The sequence below is a fragment of the Apus apus genome, chromosome 4 (assembly GCF_020740795.1).
Source record: "Apus apus isolate bApuApu2 chromosome 4, bApuApu2.pri.cur, whole genome shotgun sequence".
NCBI lineage: Eukaryota > Metazoa > Chordata > Aves > Apodiformes > Apodidae > Apus > Apus apus.
The window spans coordinates 53790910-53815621 of NC_067285.1; the positions used below are offsets into that span (position 1 = coordinate 53790910).

The 24712-nt window shown below is 40.3% G+C and overlaps 1 protein-coding gene across 2 annotated transcripts in view; it reads right to left on the bottom strand.

The window, feature by feature from the left end:
• Positions 1–24712, bottom strand: part of SLC7A11 (solute carrier family 7 member 11) — a 63056-nt gene that overhangs the window by 4734 nt on the left and 33610 nt on the right. For both annotated transcript variants that reach the window (XM_051619573.1, XM_051619572.1), the window contains 5 exons: positions 9202–9325; positions 7888–7991; positions 7294–7390; positions 4191–4340; positions 2317–2494 (listed from right to left, as the gene is read on the bottom strand). In XM_051619573.1, the coding sequence (XP_051475533.1) occupies positions 2317–2494; positions 4191–4340; positions 7294–7390; positions 7888–7991; positions 9202–9325 (653 nt within the window). The remainder of the gene's footprint in view (positions 1–2316; positions 2495–4190; positions 4341–7293; positions 7391–7887; positions 7992–9201; positions 9326–24712) is intronic.

Genomic DNA, 24712 nt, shown 5'->3' on the forward strand with positions numbered 1-24712 from the left:
AAGCTGCCTAGGAACAGCTTCATTAGCAGGGTGCTGTGTTCAGACTAACTGGCTTTGACTCCTCCTGCACTACCACACAAAATGCTTTGTTGAAGTCTAAGCAGATTGTGTCTATCACATTCTCCTTTGTCTAGAAAAATCAGTGATCTTAAAGAAAATCACATAGTTAATCTGGCAAAAAATCTAACTCTTAAATGACAATCCCATTTTTTTCATGTTGTCCTTTACCTCATGTCCAGAATTACACTTTCATGCCTATGTACATCTAATACATATTGTTTCAAGGTTAGAATATCAAGCTTGCAGCTGCCCAATGACTTTTCTTTTCCATATATCACAGAGGTACCTTAAGTGAATTTATCCTCATTCAATGCCTTTGAAAAATGCTCTCAGGCTGTACGATGGAGCTCCCTTAACATTCACAAAATAATGCCAGTTTAATGACTCCACACAGAAGGTTATTGCTTCTTCCGAGGAAAAAAAAAAACACAACAATTCTTTTAATTAACAGGTAAATCTCCATTCTGATCAATCCCAATCTGTCAGCATCAGTTTTCAGTCATTGCTGTTCTTATTTTGGGAATAATAATTGCAAAGCAAACAAGCTGTTTCACCCACTGACCAGCCTCCACTGCTTTCCCCTCCGAGCCAGTGCATCGTGTCCACCCAGACATATTACACAGGCACCAAGCCTTTTTCTAGGATAATTTTGTGTTATCTGAAAAGCTAAAAGATTCACCTTCATTGCCACATCTGGCAGAAAAAGCTCCACATCTCCCCAGTCTACCTTAAAGAGAATATTTATTTTCTCTCACCCAAGCAATGTAGTTCAACACTGGCATCCTGTGGCCAGAGATTCAAGTAACCACATTCCAAAACCTCTGAGACTTCACAGAAAATGCCAAAAATCTCCCGGGTTTGATAAGGGAAAATTTCCTAGTCCCTAAATGTTCAGGCTGAGAAATTATAAACAGACAAAACCCAAACTATTTAACAGAATGTCCTCTTGCAAACAACTGCTTTAATTTGCACTTTCTAGCCATTTCCGGGACATTGCAAGTAATTTATACATTTATGGACATAAAATTAAGATTACCAGAGTATGGTAACCTTAAACTAACATCTTTTCCCATACATACTTTCTGCCCTATTGCCTATGGACTTCCCAGCATGAATTGAGAGGGAAATTCATTAATCCTACAGTACATTGAATATAACTATGTAACCTATATTTATGTAGAAAAAAAAAACCCACGTGCAAATGTTTATAGTATAATAAGATACATACCAACCCCCCATTCTTCACTGTGAGTAGTTAATTTTAAATCATCCCATAGGACTGAAGCACAGCAGACATTTTTTATTCAGCACCTATATAAACTGTTTTTCATTGAAAAATTTAATTGGCTGAGTTTTTCTTTTGCAGCAGAAGATATTTTCTTTCAATTTTGTTTAATCACTTATCCATCATTTCATAAACATTTTGCATGCATTCTTGTTTCATGTTTTGAAAATTATCTCTATTTTGGAAACCTATTGTTCTGAGTAACAAAAAAGGGAAGACTGGGGAGCTGTAATAAATTATACTGACTTCTTTCTAATTTGAATGCTCTCAATAACCCTTTTCCAACACATCCGAGCTACCACAAATGCTTTCAAAAACTTTCAGAAATGGCATAAAAATGATTCTCCATGTATTTCAGGTGTGAACTGCTACAGCCAAGGCATGCAGAAGTGGTTTTTCATGAAGCACAGAAACAAATTCTAGAGAGGTATGTCAGGGACAGTATATTTTGCTACCATTTTAGTGAGCTACCACTAAGGATGATATCCCCATATCAAGCTTAACAGAGCCTATCCCATTCCAAATACTCCACAGACATGCAGTCTCGAAAGGAAGCACTGAGCCCTCCTGTCATCACAACTGGGATGTCTAAGTTTCCAAACTAATTCTCCTAGGAGTGTAATACTGTCTCTATTAGCATAGGCCAATGGCAAGGGGAAGGATAGGAGCAATTTTTAAAGAATCAGATGTTTGTAGGAGAGTGAGGGAAGAAAGGGGCAGGGGGAGAGTCATCCAAGCATTTAAAGTTGATCACTAGCTTAAGAAGAGGCTTGCTGTAAATGTATCTGTTTAGTTAACAGCCATTGATTGTAACTGGAACAGCAATGCTATCGCATGTGCCAAAAAGACACCTGCACTGTCATCCCCAGCTCAGAGCAGCCGAGAGGATCGATCAGGAGGATTCATAACATGGGGAGCCCTGAGAAATTCCCAGAGTCAGCAGGAAGGAGAGGAACCCCATCAGGACTTACCTAGGAGCTTTCTGAACCACTTTGGCTTCTTGTCCCATACAATAAAGAGGTAGTAGGCAGGAACTCCAGTCAAGGTTATTGCAAACCCAATCCCTGTGTTTACTGGGTCAGAGTAAAGTGACAGTGCAACCATGAAGAGGCAGGTGAAGGAAAACAATGCTGGAATAAATAGAGGCACCTGGAACATAATCATGCAAAGAACCATTACTTTACATTGACCTTGTTAATAAATTACTATAGCATTTCATTTTCCATAAAACAGAAACTGGGTAAAACCAGGCAGTAAGGGGTAGTTCTAGAGAAATACAGATACCTAGAACATGCACACAAAATGGCAGTGACTGCAGAAACCAAACTATGTGGAGTGCTATGCAGTAAGTACCACAGAAGTCTTTTAGTTACATACTAAAACATTACAGTGTTTTACATCCCTTAAAACGTAAGGGCTATAAATAAGTTACATTGCGAAAGCCCTTTCTCTAATCCTCCAGTAGATAAGTAAGCAGCACTAACTGCAGTAAAGATTTCCTCTTTGATAATTACCTATTAGAAAGCATTTTAAAACACAACCAGGAGCTCAAGTCACCTTTTAAATCTATTAGGAAGGTATTGATTTTCTTCCCAAGGTAAAAATCAAAATCTAGCAGGAAGAGAACAAATTAAACACCAATTTGACTAACGATAAAGATATTTGATAGCATTATGCAACTGATAGCTACTGAAAAAGTGCTTTCTGACTGTAGGACTGATAGCATTATCAGTGTCACTGTTGAAAGTACAAAAAATAACAATATCAAATTAATTCTCTCAATTTTCAAGAACAGCACCACAATCACTAAGTTAGCAGCTCACTGAAGGAAATGCCTAGAGGCATGGCTTGTTCCGTGATGTTCCATGTAATGGAGAAATGGAGAATTCCCTGGAGATTATTCTCTTCCTTTCACACCTTGAAGAATTATTGTTCCTCTTTGTGCACTGTCAAAGCATTTTTATTTAATCAAAGCAAAATAGGTTGTGCTGTTGGCCTTCTTATTTACAGATACACCCATAAGAATGCAGCAGCCCCCATTCTTAGTTCTTCACAAAACAGGATTCTTTGCAATATATAAATAGGGATAAATTCCTCCTTTTTTTTCATAATGGACATTACCTTTCTGGATACACAATGGGACAACTTACTTTGTAAGACGTTACTTAAAATAAGCAAGAAGAGTGGCAGAACCAACGCCAAAACAGCTGCTGTTCAATGGGCCAGCCTATTAGCATTTTCTTTCTGGCTTCACAATAACCATGTCTGCAAATCCATTGCAAGTCCCAAATATCATCATAATAACACTAACAATTTAATTGCAAATCAAATTGGCATATCCGATATTGGATAGGCAATGAAAGAAATGTTTAATATTAATGATTACGTGAATTCTGGTGGCAAAATTACTCGGGCTTTTATCAAAGGAGACATTGAACAGAGGACTGGCTGGAAATCATGTTGGCACATGTAACCCCAATATTTGCAGTCTGAGCCCTGTGTAACTACCCAGGACTGGAGGTATTTTCACCCAGCTTGCAGCACACTGCCTCAATGCTACAGACAGGCAAAACTGAGCAAACACCTTCACTTCGGCACAGCAGCTTCAGTTGCTGCCCCCAGGCACCAGGGAACAGGCAAGAATTATCTTTCAGAAGGAAAGGCAGCTGGGGTAGTGCTGGGGAGCTAGCAGGAAAACACAAGGACTTCAGTGCAAAATACTGTTTTCTATTAACTCTTCTATTCTTGAAAGAAAGGGTCAGCTTTCTACATCAGAAAATGCTCCTTTGCTGTCTGACTACACAGGGGGGAGATAGGATTCATGTAAAACATGAGCGGAGGTTACCTTGAAAGGACGTGGCATATCAGGACGTTTATATCTGAGATAAATCAACCCAGCAACTACCAGTCCAATAAAAAGCCACCTGGCAAAACTGAGGAAATTCAGGAGGCTGTAGAGATCCCCGTTGAATAACATTATCATTGTGAGAGGATGCTGCAAAAGAAATTCAGAGCATAAGGGAGGCTTAGTGGATTGATCTCAATTATTTTACAGCAGAGATGTCAATTTTTAACACGGGGACAAGCAGCACAGCCTTTCACAGAGACATCCAAGGGTCACAGACTTGGGGCCTGCTGTTGTCATGCAGTCAGGGGTGTGACCAATACCTGGCTGTCCCTCGAGATCACGTTCAATCAATATGTATCTGTCCCAGGTGGCCACCCATCATCAATATATATCCAACCCCTGTGACCCAGACAAATACACAGGCACAAAGGCCACTGCATCACCAAAATGCCTGAGCATCCTGCATACCGTTATCACAGGGTCTGACAAACAGATTAGCCCACAGCAGTTTTACTCTGTTATCACTGATGCAAATTATAACAGCAGGTAAATTTTGGTCACATCTGGTCATATGAAAGCAGAGGTTTCTAGGTGTCTTGTGGGAAGTCTTCCAGTCCCTCAGGCTGCACAAAGGGAACTCAGCAAAGAGAGCATGGGTAAGGGGCAGCCACACAGAATGGGATGCCAGCTGGGCACACCAGGTTGCCACCAGCTTGTATTTGCAGCATGTCTTCCAGGCTTACAGGGTGTAGACTTACTTCACATCAGAAACACAAACAGAAAGAGGCATTTAGCTGTCACTCAGGCAGCTACTGAGCAGCAAGAAGGAGAGGGTTCACTAGAACAAATACATTTCCTCATTAAGAAGTTGTTCTAAGATACGAGGCTTCTGTGAGGCAGGCAAAAGCTTCAGTATAGAGTGTTGTGCCTTGGGTTAAAGTAGGCTACAGAGATCTATTTCAGGGTAATCTATGGACAAAAGCAGAATATTTTTAGCATGGACCAACTCTGCAGGGTGGTCCACACTTCCCTCTTGAGACATCCTATGCCTACAAAGACACAGTCCTTGCATTCAGGGATGGAAGGAGGAGTCATCTTTGCTGTAGCTCTTATTGTTCATCCAGAGGGAAGATTCTGGCACCAACAGCCTTGCCAGGTTTATAGCAAGGCAATAGAGGAAATCAACTGCAGATGCAGTAAAACAGTGGGCTAAATCTTTATGTAAGAAAAACTAACTTGTATTACCATCTCTTTCTCTCTTCTTTTTTTTTTTTTTTTTTAGATGTAAACATGGATTTGAACCAGAAGGATCAATATTTCAAATACAGGTCTCTGGCTTCCAACATCTAATGACTTACAAAGGGCTCGGTTCTTTACACGCAGATATTAAGCAAACTCCTTCTCTGTAAAGGTCAAAGGAAATTTTACCATTAAATTATATTGGGCAAGATTTCTTCTATATAGAGTGAGCCCCTAAAACTTCAAAAACTCAGTTATAAGCATGCTAATGCAAGAAAAGCCCATGGACAGTGAAGGAGAGATATCAAGAAAAAAAATAGGGTTACAATTGGATTGCATGATTTCTTGGAGTTCCTACACACACATCTGTCACATACCAGTGCATACATATATAAACAGATTTCTTTATCCCTTAAATCCTAAAAGTGCTTCTTTTTTAATTTATCAAGACTGAAACACTGAACATGCTAATTTTCTCAGTTTCTCCTTAGGAGCTCTTTCCTTTCTCAGAGTGTGTAGACCTTGGCAGGAGAAATAAGAGGAAAATGCTAAAATGCAGACTAATGATGCAGAACATACCCTTCAATTGCTCTAGTTGCAATAAGGTAAGAAAAAAATTACGGTCTCTGAAGTAAAGCCATCTTCAGATGAGAATCTGGCTTTTTCAAAGGAAATCGATGCACTGGTGCAACAGGACTAGACACAACAGCAGAAAACATCTTTCAGGAAAAAAATGATATATTAATACATTTTATGCATTTCATTCTACAGAAAAAAGCCAATGCAATTTACCCCAAAGGAATTACTAGTTCAGCCCAAAGAAATAAAAGGCAAAGGAAATGCTTATGTAAAATGCAATGTAAAATGGTAAAACTTGTCACCATCCTCACATTGCCTAATTTTCAAAATTTTAATGCCTACAGTTGTATGCACACATGTAAAATTCAACACTTCAGCTGCCCCCTCAGAAGTGAGCTTATATAGGCATCTGTAGGAAAAACTGCTTTCAATTCCAGTACAAGCATCTGATCTTGCTGGCGTGCACTTGTAGATGCACAGATGTCTTCTGCTGCGGCTAGAACTCCCCCCAGGTGCAGAGGTCTGTCCAGATATAATAGAGTCAGTGGTGCCAAAAGAAGGGCTGAACAGCCATGGTTACAAGGACTGCAAATTAAGTGGAAATCTTCTTGGTGCTATGCAAATTGAAGTTTGAGGTTGGTATTTTGACATTTTTGCCCCAACATTTTACCACACAAATTAGTCTGCACTGCAAGCACAAGGCCAACATTCAGCTCTGCAGCGATTTTAGAAGTCAGTAATAAGATTTCCACTATAATACTTTAGACAATTCACAGACTATTGCCCAGACACATGTTCTCTCACTTTTTAATCACTGCTCAACTGCACTGCTGAGGGTTCCCCTTCCATTATCAGAGGGCATAATTGTTTGCATTTTCCGCTGTAAGGTGGTATAATGAGCCTTTAGGGTGCTCCCAGATGCTGGCGTTTAGTTGCACATTCAGTTAAATTAATCCCTTTTTTGTTTGTTTGTTTAACTGGAATTTGTTTCTCTGAAAGAGAAGTAGCTCATCACTAGCAGGTCCTTAGAAATAAAGGGCAGTAAGACATGAATAAGGCTGCAGCAACAGGCAGTCAAGTGCTACCAACAAGATAGCAAGGAGGAGACAGAATCAGAACAACCCCTAAATCTCATTCCTCTCTTTACTGTCCTCTGCCCTGCCCAAAGCCCACGAACACATTAATAAATGAGACTCAAACATTGCCCAAATTCTGCTCGAATCCTCCAGAGCAAGCCTGTAATACGCATTCTTGTGCAGGAACATTTGTTTGTATGATTTACCAAAACAATGACAGCTGGCAGAGGAGTGTGCTTGCGGACATGAATCATGGAGAGAATTTCCGGAAGGTGACCCTCGCGGGATGCAACGAAGAACATCCTGGTGGGAAATAAATGTGGACAGACTTTAAATGTGCTCATTATTGTGACTAGGCAAAGCCGCTCATGAAAGTCACAGAGCACAGCAGCACTTCTTAGGCTTGTTTGAGGCATTCTGAATGAAAAGACTAACAGGAGAAGCCCCTCCACAGAAATCAAAGTCATCTTGGAACGTGTCCCCTCCTTGCCTCACACAATGATCGGTGGTTAGAATTAGTTCATGTTTTCCCTCCAATTTCCCTCCTTCTCATGAAACAAAGCAACCATCATTTAAGTGCTGCACTCAGAGGGATCCATTTCCAGACCATTCAAAGGGTTTTAACAATAAGATACTAAATTCAACAGGACAAAGTGAGGAAAAGCCCCACACCTGGTAAACATTATAGTAATTTCTCATTTCCTGCTATCAGAATGAATCTTATTCTCCATTTCCCTTGCTTCCTCAGTTTCAGTGTATATCCCATGCCCTTCCCTCCCTGTAGTATTAGTGATGCTCACCTGGAGACTGCAAAAATGCCACCATTCATAGATCCAAAGCAGGAGAGAGCAACAAATACTGGTACAGCCAAAGAAAAGCTTCCCATTAATCGTTCTGCAAAAGTCTGTTAGAGGAGAGAGAAACAGAAAGTTATTTTTCAGAAAATGTGAAAGCAATTTCACTCTGTTAATGAACTCTTTCTATTATTGCATGAATTATTATTATGATTAATGAATAAATATGCTAAGCTTTATTTATATGCATTTTCTGCATCCTTCACTGAAAATTGTGGGTTTTATTTGTTACCTCTTAATTTGTGACACTAAGGCTACTGCACATGAGGTCTCCCACCCTTACTCCTGGCTGCACATGGAAGATCTCTAGCTGAGGCAATGCTGTGGAGGCGGGAGCAGGCCCAGTTTACGTCAGTTTAGACCATTATGACTCCAATAAAGATGACCCAGTCTGAATGGATCACGGTCTGATCTGCATACCTAATATTCATTTTCTATGACCTTTGTTTGACTTAGTTGATGCTATACAGTGGTATAGTCCATCCACGCATGCTTTATTGTTATAGGTTACCAGAAGAGCCTTAATTGGAGTTTTGGGCACCACAGGAGACATACACAATTTTCTCATCAGGTTTGCAAAATGTTTTGGTTTTAAATCTCCCATAAGCTACAGAATTTGGTAATTTTTTAGAAGCCACATCAGTTGAAATAGCCACAGGCAGTGTCACTACTGGAAAACAAACAGAAATTTTTATTTCCTCATTGCAAGACAGATCCCATAAATATAAAAATCAGTGTCATCACCACAATTCAGCAAGAACAATGAAAGCAGTATTTCCAAGCCAAGTTGCCTTGAAACTCCTTCCCAAATGAGCTCCAGTATTCACAGTAACCCCCTTCCTAAGGACACGTGGTGCAGAGACAGCATTACTACTTCCTGCTACAAAATATAGTTTAGAGCTCCCATTTCCACAAATCTCCATGTTTCCAGGTTCCCAGGAGTTCAGCCTACAATTTAGCATAGAATTTTTCAAGCACGTCCTTGGCTATGAAATTTAAGTCCTACTGACTTTGTTATAGCAAGTCAATAAATACAGTCTAACATTACATTCCAAATGCTATTGATGGCCTAAAGTGCAATCCCACTTATCAGTCAAAAATCAGACTAAATTCACTGGGATGTTAATATGTGGTGGAAAAGAGGAGCCTTAGAAAAGCCTGACTGGATGTGTCCCCAGATTTTTTCCCCTGGAAATAAGAATATATCAACAAACACAACTGCAGCAGGGATATAACTTGGTATTTTTCTCTGTAACTTACCACTGCTACAGCTTTTGAAAGCAGCAATTCCCCAGCACTGATTGTAGTGAAATAAGCCACGTTTGTTAACACATAGCCAACTGTGACGATAATCATTGAAATGCATATTGCGAGGGGTATGTTTCTGAAATACACAAGGTAGCTCATTATTTTGCAATCTGGTTGCTCTTCCCTCAATATGAAACAAATAACATGAGAAGAAGCCACTAATGATGGTGAATGCGCATTTGGTGGTCCCCAAATATAATAATTAGAAACTACCAGCAAAAAAGAACACATCTAAACAAAATCATCCAGACAAAGCAAATAGGTTTATAATGAAGAGGTAAGAAACCATTTGAGAAAGGAGCCCTTTGGGAATGCCAAGAGGTTCTGCTCCTAATGCTCGCCATACAAGAAGCCCAGCCCATTTGAGCTGCCTGCCAGTTTTGGCTTCCAAGGTGAGCCCAACAGGGAGGCAGCAGGTCTCAGTGCTTGAACCAGCAGCAAGGTAGACAACAGATGCAGGTGATTCAGCTCTCTGTTTATCAGGAGAGCAGTCACAGTGGCATCTCCAACATACCTACTGGCACTCAATGACTGCCCACCTGGAGGTGTTTCAATATTTTCCCCTTAATGCCAAATCCTCCAGCATGTGAAATTCTTCCCTCTCCTCCTCTGTGCAGGTCTTCCCCTGCATACCTTACCCTATCCCAGTTATCTCACTTGCTATTCTGGGATACATGAGGGCAGAGCATGACACAGAAATAGGTACAGCACCAATATGTACTGTTAGCACAGCACAAATAATACTGAACAGTACAAAACCCCTGACACCTTCACTAAAAGACAGAACAATAACACACAAATAAATAATAATGCTGGACTTTTATACAGCATCTCCTCTCAATCAGCAAAGCAGGGAAGCAGAATTATTTTTACTTTCAAGAAGAGGAACAGAGGTACAGTGGATTTGTCCGAAGCCACACTACAGAAAAACACTCGAGTTAGGAATGAAAACTAGATGCTTCAAGTGTTGCTCTAATTTCTTTCCACTTAATATCATTGCTTGATGTAATTTATATCTGCACCACACCAAGAGGAGACTCAGATCTGAGACCAAAGTTTGGTCCTTTAACTCCAAGGCAGAGAGTTGAAGATGGAAAGATGCAATATGTGCTTTCCCTCTAAGGAGAGCTGAGCTCCTGCTTCATGGCCCGTTCCCTCCAGCTGTTAGTATTAAGATTTCTTTTAAAGAGATGCAAAGGTTGCCACATTTAGAGAACTTTGTTGTGAAGGTCACCCCATCAGGTGGGAGAAAAGGTAGACAGAATGAGGAATTCTGGTGTCTCAGAAGAGACCACAAGCAAAGTCCTAAAGGACTATTGCAATCACCTCAAAGGAAAAGATATTTTTGAAACTCAACACAAAGATTCATCATTTTCTGATTTTTTAGTCCAAGAAAAACAGCTGGGTCAGAATTTAGGGATCTCCTCTTCACTACCAGTCCTTATTTTTCAAAGAAATCCTTGACATAGCTATGTCTGTACAGCTCTGAAAAGAAGCTCTAAACTGAGACTACTTAAATAAAGCAGGACAGTTTCACTGTTGTTGCCCATCTTGCCCACCTTAGGAACCACGTTCTCAAATACCATCATTAACATAGACACAGGGGTAGGTAAGGAGATCAAACTGTATTGCAGCATCAGATCCGGGTAAACATGGTGGTACTTCAGTAAGCCCCTGCTCCCTGATGCACAGTCTCAGGTAAGGAAGCAGGAAGGAGAATCACCCAGCTTCTAGCATATGTGCTTGGTGATGGAGAAAGCAATGGCAAGAACCAGAGGAAACAGCACAGACCACCAGGGCTGCATTGCTGGAAAAGCCACAATGTTTCTGAGTCAGGAAATACTGCAGTGTTGATAATATGTCTGTGCAAAAAGTGGTTTTGTAGGTCAGTTACCACGTATTTTGCCAGCCGGTTGGTTAAGCTTCTTACCTGACCTGGCTGTAAGATCAATTAAATCCTCTTAGCATCTGATTCAAGGTAGGGATACATGGTTTTAAAGCCTCTCAGAACAAAGATTTTAATTATATCTTCTACATCAGATGAATGCTTCCACCACCAAGCTGTTGGGTAAATCAGCACTTACTCCAGCCATAGAAAAATGTTTCCAGCCAGAGATAGTAAATTTGTACTATTTTCACAAATACCATCTGAATGACTGAAACCACAAACTTCACAAACTAACTTTGTCCATTCTAACTCCTACCAAACACCTACTTGCTGTATACACTTCTCATTTAAATCCCAGTCTATTTTCCTCTAAGACAAAATGACAGTTCAGAACTAAGGGGGGAAAATGAGTGTTTTCTTAGCACCAAGAAGCAGTCAGCAAGCCTGCAGATCATAACTCATGCCTGGAGCAGCACAAGGGATGCTGTGAGTTCTAAGCTCCTGAGTACTCATCTTCCAAAGGTAGTGAGAGCTCAGGTTGCCACTTCTTTTGTCTCCTGTACACACCCCCTTCAAGTGCTTCTTAACAGGCACTGTTGACAGATTTTGACAAAAAATGAAAGCCTAGATTCAAGATTTCAGGGGTGAGCAATACAGTACGGGTAATTTCTCACTGGCATCTCAGTTCAGATTTACACTTAGTCCTTGAATCGTCTGAAAGTGCTGACAGACAAGTACAAACCACACATAAAACCACTACGTGAGAACTTTAATCATGCCTTTTCTATCCATCCAATTTAAAAGGTGGTTCTCGAGTTGCAACAGGATACCATCATCAAATTGTCTGCTATGAACGTCAGTCACTGCATTGGAATGGCATTAGCATTAAAGATTACCTCATTTTCGTGGAGGATCAACGTTCCAGTTTTCTTGTATTTTAGATATTCTCCTAGACTTCCAAATCTTCTCTCCAAACCAGGAAAAATAGTATCTGAGTTCTATTCTCTGTTAAATTGCCTCTAGCGATGCAGGTTCAACTTTTCACTTCTGCATCCTATGAATCCTATGAATCAAACACAACCCAGGGTGCCAGCACACCAATAAGCTGTTTCTGATGTAATGCAAATTCACAGCTGGCTAAGAGTTTTGATTTAGATGGAGTCAGAAAATTCAAGAAAAAATATGTTTCTCTTTCAGACTTTGATTCACTGAAGTTAATTTTTTTTATGGGAAACTTGACCATTTCAGTATGACATTTCTTAGGAAAAAAAAAATAATCTTAGAACCAAGACAGAAATCCTGTCCAACTGGTAAAGACCTCAGGACGGCCAATGGTTTAGAAACCACAGCATGGTGTCTGCTCAGATACAATATTTTATTTACTTAAAGCAGTCACAGGACTTGAATTTGCATTGAAGGGACCTCTGGTTACTGTAGGGCAGTGCTTTCCTTTTGCATTTCATCTGAGAGTAAAATCTCAACTTCAAAATCTCAATTTCAAAATCAAGAAAAACTTTTTTCAAATTAGCTGTTTTTCTGAGTAGACTTTCAAGGTGCTGACATTAGCCCCAAACCTATACAACCAATTTCAAGTGTCTTATGTGCGACTGCCAAGATGATGTACAGGCAGGATGTTCCTCTGGTAGATAGGGAAGCTGCTACCAGCAAAGTCTTTTGCAATATTAATCTCTTCTCCCAGAACTCAGAAGAAAAACAGTATCAAAAAGAAAAACAAAATAAAAAATTTGAGGCAACCTGAATCAAGAAAGCATTGACAATATAATTTTAAAGTTTTTATAAAATCAGATGAGAAACAGCTGGGGTAGCTTCTAAGCATCTGCATGTTGATGAAAACTGAATTGAATATCCACACATTTTATGATTTACCTATCCCTAGCTACTATTCAAAGCCCAATCTCCCTCTTCTGCCCTAGCCACAAAGCAACTGTAATGAAGAATCACAACAGCTTAAATGAAGAACACATCTACCTTGTGCTTCCCAGAAAAAAAAATCACTGAGGAATCTACCATCCCAGACAAATTCAGCATTAGTAATACAGCTAGTCCATCCTGTGGCTGTACAGGGCTGAAAGGCAGTGCCCAGTTATGCTGCATATGTCTTGGAAGCAAATTTCTTCCTTCTAAAGCCTATAAAAGGTGCTGGAGGAAGGACACAGAGTTCAGTTAATCAGGATATCCACTGGGTTTTGGATTTGACCTTCTGTCTTGAAGAATCATAGATCTTCTGATAATCTGTTCTGGTACTGCACTACCTCCTACTAATATTTTGAGAGAAAAATCACAAAACAGACTTAGAAAGAGAGGGGGTAAAAATAAAAATAAAAAATAGAGAAAAGAAAAAGGAAGCCAGAGTAAGAACCTGGGGATAAGAACAATAATATCAATAAATCAGCCGAGGAACATTCCCAGTAGTCTACAGCTCATATTCCAGCTTAATGACAACTTTTATAAGAACAAACAGTGAGTGCTAAGAGCTGTGACCACTGCAGGCTATTCTTTCTATCAAAGACAGGCACACAGTCAAACATGCCCCACTGAGTCAGCTGAGTTCATAAGAACGAAGCACATTGTCACCACATGTAGAGGTTTAGAGGCTGTACCAAAATCATTTCCATTTCAAACCCAGGCTTTACAAATGCAGAACACAGACAGGTGAGGTAAACCATGTATTTCCTGTGCTATAGAAATTGTGAAAGATACTTTATGTCACATTTAAATAAAAAAATAAAATAAAGAGAGAGAGAAGAAAATTCCTAATAATGGTTTCCTGGCAATGATTTGCTTGTTTTTTGTGAGCATAAGCCTGTATATACTATATTTACTAAAATAGGTGAAAATTTATGACCACAGGAGTTTCAAGATCCTTTTCAAAAGTCCCCTTGTACAATAATTTACTCACCATTTGCAATCTGTTAAGCGACTTCCCAAATGAACTGTTTCCAAATTTGGGCACTCTTAAAAAACAATCTAATCATCCATTGCACCACCCATAGGGCACTTCCTTCAGAAGTAGTCACAAGTGCAAATTCATTGAAATAACGTGACACTGGAAAAAATAACCAAATACAATGCAGGGAGCAGCAAAGGAGCCCTGGTAAATTTTCCCAGGACTTCCGTGCAAGCCCAGACTTGTCTTAGTAAGTACCATATTCCAGAGCCTGACCTATATCTCTTACCATTCCCAGGTAGTCATTATGTAAACTGTGGCGAACTCAAACCTTGTAGAGCAAATCAGCATGCTCTGATACAAACTTACTTATTTCTGATACATCTTTTTCATGTGAAAAGCAGCCTACGAGACAGCTCATTACACTGAATGAATAAAATGGTTCTCACCAGGTCAACATGTGAAAAAAAATTACAATCCTACCCATCCATTAGGAGAAAAGGGAGATGCAAAACTTAAAAGGAGGCGACCTCCTAGGACAAAATCAAAGCTAGGAACAGAGAGGAAAAAGGGGTGGGAATGATCACAGCATCTCTCAAATCCACATATTTGTAAATGCTAATACAGGTCTCAGTAAGCTATTATTATTTTAATGGGTCAGTGTCCCGGTGGAGACAAGTGATAGACAAGTGACAACCCCTCAGGGGTCAGTACTGGGACCAGTGCTGTTTAACATCTTTACTGGAGACAGGGACAGCGTTACTGAGGATATCCTCAGCAAGTTTCCTGACAAGACATTATGAAATTATCTGACTTCTCTTCATCTTCTTTTGATTGTGATTTTCGAGGGGGGGGATGGAAATGGAAAAAGGAAAGATCAGTTATTAAGCTGTACTCTCATTTACACCACCACATGCTCCATGAATGCCACTGCTGGAGCAAGGATTAAAGGATTTCCTTCTCCATTTTGGTGCACTGGTTCTGCATCTCTGACATCTGCAGAAATACAGCAGCATGATGCTGACGTAAGAGAGTGAAGAATTGGGCCACCATCTGCATTTAAAAACATTCTTGCTTTCTTTCACCCAGTAAGAGAAGAAAAGAGATTCTGCTGTGCCTAATTACCTTCTTTCTTCCTGGTGTTCAACTTCACTAGTTTGGATTTTAACTGGTTACAGTTCATAAAAGGGGTCTTCTATGACCAACTGATTTTAAAGGGACAAACTGAGTTACAAGTGTGCTGGGAAGGGCAGTAAATTTTATTAATTTCTCAGATATTTTCAATACCCTTTCCAGCAGGCTTTCCTAAAAAGTGAATTAGCATAAACATTCTCTTGACTAAAAATTAAGACTTAGAAAGGTACCAATTGCCCAGGTAACAATGTTCTCCATTACCATATCCTTATAGGCAAACCCTCCCAGTTGAAGTCCTGAGCAGAAGTAGATCTGCCAACAGCCCTGGAAAGACTTAAGGGTAATTGCGATGCTTGCAAGGCCGTTTGCTTTATTTTAATAGATACTTGAACCTGTCTGCAGTCTCACCATGTACCCACTCAAGCCAAATCTCACCAAAGTGCCATATTAATTTATGTCATGGCCCAAACTCTAACTTCTCAAGGCAATGCTCTCTATGAAACACCTTTCTTTGAGGAGCGGAGTGGATTCCTCTGAAATTTAGACTACCGCTTAGAGAGACCTCTCACCTTCATGCAGAATCCTGAACCTTTTTGCACAGAGCAGAGAGCATTCCTGGCATTCCAAAAGAAAACTAAGCCCAGACAGCAGGTATTAAAGGTGACGGCTAAATCCACAAAGGACTTTGGAGGTTACAACACTAAATATTAATCACATTGTGTCTGCTAAGCCATGAATATTTCTTGTACGACAGAGTCATGAGCACTGTTAGGAGTTAGAAAGTGAGCACAAAAGGCAGTATACACAGTGCTGAAATTATATGAAATGCAAGTAAAATGGAAGCTTAATTTTAAAAATATCTCTTTAAAAAAATACATGGACTTAAAACATAAGACATAACTCATCCCTTGCGACTTCTCAGTCAACTCTTTGATAAACTATTTTCGTATGTCCACCAAGTGCCAGTATCCAACATCTTCACATGACCTCATTTGCAAACTTATTGAACAAAGTTTATGAGTGTTTCCAAAAGACGTATGAATAAACAGACCTGGCTTCTTTTCTGCACTGTAACTTGATCCCAAATCACACATCTCCTGAGGACCTAAATGTCCCAAAGATCTAAGCTGGCTTTTCTTTCCTATCGTAACACGCTGAGGCCTAGCCATCCCTGCAGAGAGCTTGCCCTGGAAACTCAGGCATTCTTGTCCTCAGGGATGCTGGGAGACTTAACTGGAGGAAAGTCAGGTGCCTGGAAATGTGGCCAGCAGCTGGGCAGGATCTCTAGCAAGGGATCTGCACTTCACATTTTAGAACCTAAAATGACAGTGAAGTTGCTTGGATGAAGATGCTCATTTATCAAGGGCATCGCAATTAAGGTGTGGTTTAGGTTGGACCTGTAATTAAAACAGTGACTGGCAGTTTCTTTCACAAAAGCTTGCCTTTCAAAAAGCAGCATAGTCTAAATTCAGAGGATTCAAACAGAAATATATTATGACTGCCAGGTTTGATTAATTACTTCCAGGCTTTTACCTAACACCAGCATTTTGACATGGTCTCTTTATTTTATTTGTGGGAAACTTTCATGTAGTCTAGAAAGTTTGTGACCTTTTCCACCAAAGACGAAACCTCAGATTTTACTTTTATTACCTTGCTCAGCTGGGAGATGAAGGGAGCACCTCTGCTCTTTCACAAGCTCCAGCATTTTATCTTCTTTCGAGGCCTAGTTGCTGGAAGTGCTTGCAGAGAAGCAATAGTAAATCACAGTGCTTGCTTGGAGGCAAGGAAGCTATAACCACAAACCTGATACGGGGTTGTAAAAGCAAAATACCTGCCTACACCAAGCTGATGTATGGAAATGAAGAGGAGGGGGGCAAAGGTGTGATTCAAAGCACTTCCTCCAAGCTGCCTTATCTGCCACGGGATTGCAGGTCTGACTTCCTCTGAACAGCATCACACAGACACATACTTCACTACCAGAGTTAAATGTAAAAAGAAGGATGTGATGTAATACTGTATTAAAACTAGTCTTACTTATTACAGGAGGTCCTCCTGGAAAATTGAAATTATTAATTCCCTGATGGCCTGATTTATGAACAGGGTCTGTTTTTCCCAGGCAGAGTCACTTTTTGTAAGAAAAACAGTCTCCTGAAGTTCTCTGCAGACTTACAAGCAGGCAGAGCTGCTGCCCTGCACGGCCACTTTCCCATGAAGCACAAAGGCAGCAGTCGGCAGACCGCTGGCAGTAGCTGGGGGAACATTTAGCAGTATAAACAAGGGAACAAGGGAATGGGAACGTGGAAATGAATGGATCCACCCTCAGAGCTGGGAAACTTAAGCCAGCAGCCAGCAAATACCACCTAACCATAAACATCATGGCCAGGGAAAGAGATCACAGAATCATTCTGGTTGGAATAGACCTTTCAGATCATCGAGTATAATCACTAACCGTTACAGTGGTTACAGAAGGAATCCCACTAAAAACCACGCTGCCTGTCACAGCAGCCCTTCCATACTGCTGCAGGGACCTTTCCCATACTGCTGCAGGCAGCCCTGCTACCCTGTGCTGGCAGCAGAGCTGGGGTAGAAGCAGAGCCCTGACTTGATCTGTATTTCCATTGTCTACAGCGAGGTTGTATGTATCTGATTTATGGCACAGCAAATGGCAAAGTGACACTTTGAGTAACATGAGGGAGCAGGCGGATGAGGCTGCTATTATTCCCAAAATGAGCCGCTCAGGTTCAGAGCCTGGGAACAGGCAGCCTGAATACAAAACACCTCACTCAGCTCCAGCAGAGGGTACAGGAGGGAATGATGTCTGCTCGGCACTGCAGCTGAACTTCTTAGGAAGGATCAGTGGTAGCATGTTAATGACTCCTTGTGGTAACGAGAGAAGACAAACGCTTAGGTGCAAAGAGGGATGAAAGAAAGGGCCTGTATTGCTGTGTGTGCATAAAAGGAGCCAGATTTTTCATACTTGTTAAATTCCTTGACATTTAATTTGGAGCAGGAGAGTTTCCACAATGCCAAGGGTCATAAAGGAACAATTTGCTGTTGTATGTTACCATTGATATTTTGGCATGAATGAAACTCACACTATTCGGTGATGAAAAGAGCAGCTACTTTTAATAAGGAGCACCATGGAAACTGAAATATCAGTTATCAAGTAAGATGCTTCTTCTGAAAGAATTCAAAATGAGAAAAATGGAAACTGTAGGTACCTTGAAACATTAGCATTTTAGAAGATATTAAAGGGTTTAAATTAAATTAAAAGATATCTTAACAATACCGATCCGCCATGATGGGGGCTCTTTGGCAGATAAATGGTTTTCTCTGCCAAAAGAAAGGAAATGAGACTTCTCTTAAGGACAGCCTAGCAGAATGGCTTCAAATGTAGAGCAGCTCATAGAGTATTTTGAAATTAATCTGTAAGAAATTACTACATTCTGGCACAGAAATAAAATCTAGAAAACTCCAAGAGTGAGCTGAAAGATGCCTTTGCAGCATGCAGTAACTGGAGGCACTTGACTGGAGTTCAAATGGGAATATCAGCTTTTTCTATTATTACCTTGAGTAATACCAGCAAGTTGAAATCCTCTCTTGCTAAAACTTCATAATACTTGAACTATAATCATGGGTATAGGATTTTTTTTTAAAATAAGTGATGAAGTGATGCCATGAAGAGAAATACACAAAGTTTCCAAAATCACTGGTAAGGCTGAATTTCCCTTTTTCTGTGTCCAAGCTGAGACATCTTAAACATAATCCTTAGAGATTCAGTACTGAAACCTTTCTGCAAATCAAGTTCCTTACAGTTTGCACAGTGACATGAAATAGCCAGAATTCTAAATATTTTTCAATTATCTTGGACAGCATGGGCACTGAGACTTAGGATTTTAAATCTGACTCATTCTTGCAATTGCACACTGTTCAGTGAAGCCTCTGTCAATTATCTGCTACTCTTCCATGCTAGAATCTTAACATCAAAGTGAAAATGATGGTTTATACAGAACTTACTGCTCTGTATCTCATTCTGACTCAAAATTAACCTGTCCAAAACCAGGTACTGGGGCCATGAAAAAGCCACACATCCTCTATTCCATAACACACTGTCCAGTACCAGCCTAACATCTGCACCTGAAAGTAAGCCTAGAGAAAACATCAGCTCTGTGGAACAGGACAAATTTATGTGTTAGTTTAGCAAACGTGCATGCAAGACTTGTTGCAGTAACCAAAATAAGCACAGAGCAAATGGCAGGATTCAGGCCACTGTAGGGGAAATTATTTTCATAGGAGGAGAGAAAATATGTAATTCATTACACCCCAGGGCATAACATTCCTCTAGGACAGCATTCTGATTGTGAAGATGGTCCACACCATGTCCAGGTGGCCCACAGTGGGAACCTACTTGTGTCTGGGATAGGCTGCAACTGAGAAAAAGACTCTCTTCATGGCCTTCACAAGCACCGAGCAAGAATCTTAAAGTGATTCTGTTCATTTTTCATATTAATAAAAACATTTTGTCCTTAGACCCACAAGGAGCTCCTCATCTAATGACGTTTTGCTCAAGGAGAAGGAATTTCATAATTTTTATGTAAAAATCTTTACTTTTATCTGGTTTCACTTAGCAGCTGTGGGTTTTTTCCTTTAACAGCCAAATATGAAAAAATAGAAATGACTGTCATTTCTTCACCGTAGGATGAATCTAATTCCTTTTTTCTCTAAAATAACCCCACACAGAAGTTAAACCTGTTGTCATACTAGAGTGCTCCTATTTAACTATTTTTCATGATCTATGGAGGAGGTCTCTCCATTTCTGCTTATTTTCAGATTATGATACCAAAATTACTCTTCTAAGGGACATTTCATTCCATCATACTTCAAATAATTAAATACTGTTATTATATAGTCCTTTTTTTTTTTTTTCTTCAATGAACAAAATATAATGACAAGGTGAAGATGCAAATAACAGTACTTGCTCAACAACAAGTGTTACTAGTGAATGAGGATTGACATAATAGACCACAGCAGTGCAACTTATAAAATGCAGATTATTCACTTCGTAGCTCCTCTGGAGCCATTAGAACCTTATATAAATCCTTTTAGTTTACAGTTCATGGACATAGGCTGTACTGCAATTTAAATGATTGAAAACCCTTACGCGTTGTTAGTCAACATTTAAAGAATTTAAAATTCCAACATACTCACAGTCAAATATCAAAGTACAAGCTACACTGTAAGTGACCCACTTCCAGAACATCAGTACACCCATAAACACACACACAAAGCAGCTACCATGTAGGGAAGGGGATGTGCAGGGGAATAGGAAGCTGAGCAGTCGCTGGGTAAGAAGAACCTGCAGCCTTCGCTGATGAGAATTCTGTGATCACACAGAAAGGGATATGCTCATCTACAGGAAAGATGCACAAAGCCAAATTATCTTGTTTTGATACCACTATTACATACCTTAAATGTAAATCAGCAAATTCACTACTTACTAAAGCTGAATAATCAAGTAAGACAACCCAATTGACTGTCTCATCCAAAAAGACGGTGTAAAAGTTGAATAAATTGTCCTGTGAGCTGAACCAAGTGGAATGTATTGATGATATTTTGACCATGCTGTTCTAAAGAATAAGTGATCTTGATGATGTAGCACCTGTAACTGTTTGTGCAGCTATAAAATGTCAGTCTGAGGCACATGAGTACAATAAAGAACATGCTACCCTTTTAATTTTAGTGGTCCATTCCTTTATTTGTATTTTATTCTCCCATTTTCTATTTTACTCCAGGAAAACAAAAAAAAAAAGCTATCTCACTTTCTCTGTCAGTCAGCTGCCAGCATCAGCCTAGAGAAATTTTAGATGGTGCCCTAGTAAAAAGTTACTGTTAATAGCATGCAAGACCCAAGACCCTCCTTTTTCTATATGCAAGACATAACCTACACTGGTAGTACTCATGAGCAAAGACTTATCTACACTTAGACCATTTCATAAGGAATGCACTGGCTTCTGCTGGGTTTTATGGTAAGACTTGAGTGCTGTTCGAGACCCAGATTTAAATCTCAGACTGAAACATGAAGGTTAGTTCTCAGAATCACCTCCCCCACAGCTAATGCTGTTGGTAAATAAGGAAATAGAGGCACCAGCATCAGAGGAAACCAGGCTCCTGTGAGAAGGGGAAACCTGGGAAAGGTTGGCCTGCACTGCAGAGCAGCATCAACACCAAAAGGTTGCATCAACACCAAAAAGTTGTGTAAACCACACTTGCTTTCTTTCACAAAGAGCACGAAAGCCCCATGGGGGCCAAGGTGATTAGTGTGGAGGCCAAGGGGGAGCAGCAGTGACTGTGCTGTGTATCAAATGCAGGCTCTGAACCACATCACCTGGACACACACTTTATCACCTTAGCCAACTGTTAGCCCAAAGCACAGTCTGATAGAGTGTATCAGCAATCAGGGGTTTCAGGCATGGCATTAGCATACAGAGAGGCCATACATCATCCTTAAATGAAAAACTGCCTCTCAATCCACTCATTCTTACACAGACAAAACATTTGTTGATTTGGCAGGGTGTTTGGCAGGAAGGACTCAGTGCCACAGCTGATGTTGTCAGCCTATAGACAAAGCTTTAGTTGATCCCTGTTTGGACAATTTTTATTTTTACCACATCTGGTTATAACTGATCTGGTGACTTTACTCACTCTTCTACCTACCATAAATGTATTGCTGTCTCATCTCTTTTCCAGTAACTTCAGTCAGACCACCTGTTTATGAGCCACAGAAAAGGAATGAAAATGTCTAATGAGAGCCTGGGACCTTCACTGCAGCCAAGAGAAGAGCAAGCTTAGCCCTGAGAGACCCATGAGCTCTCCAGTAAAATACAGTGTGTTTTACAGCTCTGGACCTTTAGCAGTACATCAGTCTTGTAAGAGAATTTTATTCCTGCAATGAATATTCTGCTGAGCAGCTCGGAGTTCCCATAAAGTGGGTACTGTCATCCTCTGTACAGGAACTGCTGTGTCTCTGTGTGCAAGAAAAATAGGTGTTCAAATAGTCTCGCACGTATTTCAGGCGGTGAAAATACAAGGCAGGGCAGTGGAAACTTCGAAGGCTACATTGTTTTGTTGTTCCTTTACATTAGCCTGCTGGTAAAAGGATTAGGATTTTGCCAGATACCTGGGGAGACCGTAAATAAACGTTTGTTTTACTTCCTTAGCAGGGCTGATTCATAGTAACAATGATTCACCTATACAAACAAGAAAAGGGGAAGAAAAGAAAAAAAAAAAAGGCAAGCACACCTTGCACTCAGCAGCCTGTGACATCAGCAAGAAGCAAACGGAGCCTGGGGCGGGCTTTGGAGAGGAGGAAATAATATCTTCTTAATATGTAATCTAAGTCTTTATCACAACGTTATGCCTCAGAGTCACCAAAGCTCCATGAAAATCAGAGCCAGAGGTGCTGCAAAACTCTCAGCAGCAGCCAGCCAGCTGCCACAAACCTGCTGGGGAGGAGAAGGGAGGGCAGGAAGCTCCAGTTGGGTTCCCTGAACTTCGTTTCCTCAAAAGAGATGCCACAGCCTTGGAAGAGGATGAGAAACCTGGTTGAGAGTTTGTCTCTTCAGTGTCCACTTCTGTGTAGATGTTTGCCTCTTTAGTGGATGCTCCAGGCAATAACTTCACCTGTGCCCAGTCACAACACCTTACACCATCAGCATTGTATTGACAAAGGCAGCCACTTGTAAAAGTAAAAATGTTGGAATATCCTCATGCCCTGCAGAAGAGATAAGCCCAGACCTCGTTTCTCCAGTACTCTTGGATCAGGGAAAATAAGACGATGCACCATGGCAGCCCACACACATGCTTGTCTGTGTCACCCCTGCAGGAACCTCTCCCCTCCAGCAGACCTCTCTCCTTCAGCAGGACCCTGCCCCAGGGATGCATTTTCAGAACTACAAGTCATCTCCAAAATGTTTTGAGGGTTTCTAGAATTCAGAGAGATTTCAATCTGTCATTTTCATTTCAAGTTGGGCCTTTTATCTGAAACCACAGAGTCTACATAAACAGAAACAAACATATCAAAGCCCCAGCTTCTGAAGCATTGCCTCAGTGCAGACACTGCCTCAGCAGGGAGACCATCACACAGGCAGCCTGCTTACCCACCCACCCTTGCCCTCCTCCCTCCTAGCAGTACCCAGAGGAACAGAACCACTGCTAACTCCATGTCCTGATATGCTATCAGGGTGGTATTATGGTCTCTGCCTTTGCAATTTATCTTTCCCCACTTTTTCCTTCCATCCTCCAGCTATGTCTGGTGAATATCTTTGATTTTTCAGGTAGCTGGCTACCATCCTGATTATTGTGCTGGCACCTTTATTACAAGATAAAGAATGTCATAAAGATATTGTGGTATCTTTATTATATTCTTGAGTATTACATGCTTGAGACATAAACGGAACTGGAGTCAGATCCTACATCAATTAGGAGAAAAAGAACAGTTAATAGTACTGTTAATTTTAATACACATATCCACAGCTAAAACCCAGCACAGCAATACTGATCTCACCTTGCACTGATAGCATTCATTTTTGTTCTTACATTTTTCACTCTTCTTTAAACACCCATGCAGGGCATGTGCTATAAGTTAACTTTGACTGTATGAAATAATAAATCATGCTACAAACATTTATGCATGAAAACTATATATCTTAGTCCTGAATACTTCCACTGCCAGTAGCTCAACTTTTGTGTGAGTAGGAGCATTTTTATACAAGGAATACCAGTGTTAGAACAGGTAATTACACAAGTGACCTTGCTTTTCTTCATTCAATAGTGAATTATTAGTCTCCTCAACTGTAATTTTATGAGACATCCTTATTGTCTTAATTAATGATCACAGTACTTCTTTGAAACCTTTAAAGACACTACAGATTACATCATTCTCTTTTCTAATTTACACACATTGACTCGCATATCAGTTTAAACTGTCACAGGTAGCTCTTCACCACAGTCAATTTCTAAACAGAACATCAGAACAGAAAATAGAAACAACATAATTTTTTATTTTATTTTTTTTACACTAAAATAGATAACAAAGTAGAAGTAGAAGCTAGAAAGACTGGAAATCAGCTGAACCAATTCAAATGCTAAATTGGTGTTTAGAAAGCAGCTGCCAGTGACAAAGATACTGCACCCACAGATCATTCTCTCTCCCAAGGTGTGAAACTGCACCACAACACTCAGCACTGATACAAGCACCAAAAAACATGGGAATGAAATATAAACTGCACAAGGGAGAAGGACAAAGAAATAATAACATGCATTGAATGTGTGTCACGTACACACTCCTGAAGATTATAGATTGTGACAGTATGTATTAGGTCAGTCCCTAAGTAAATGTGTAAAGAAAACGTGCAACCTCTTGGAAGCAGTACAGACACACAGCAGCTGCCTGCGACTGGTAAGGAAGGGGAGTGTCCACGGAAATCTGAAGCCTTTTTGTTATCCCCGCTGCTGAAGCCTGGGCTCCCTGTGAT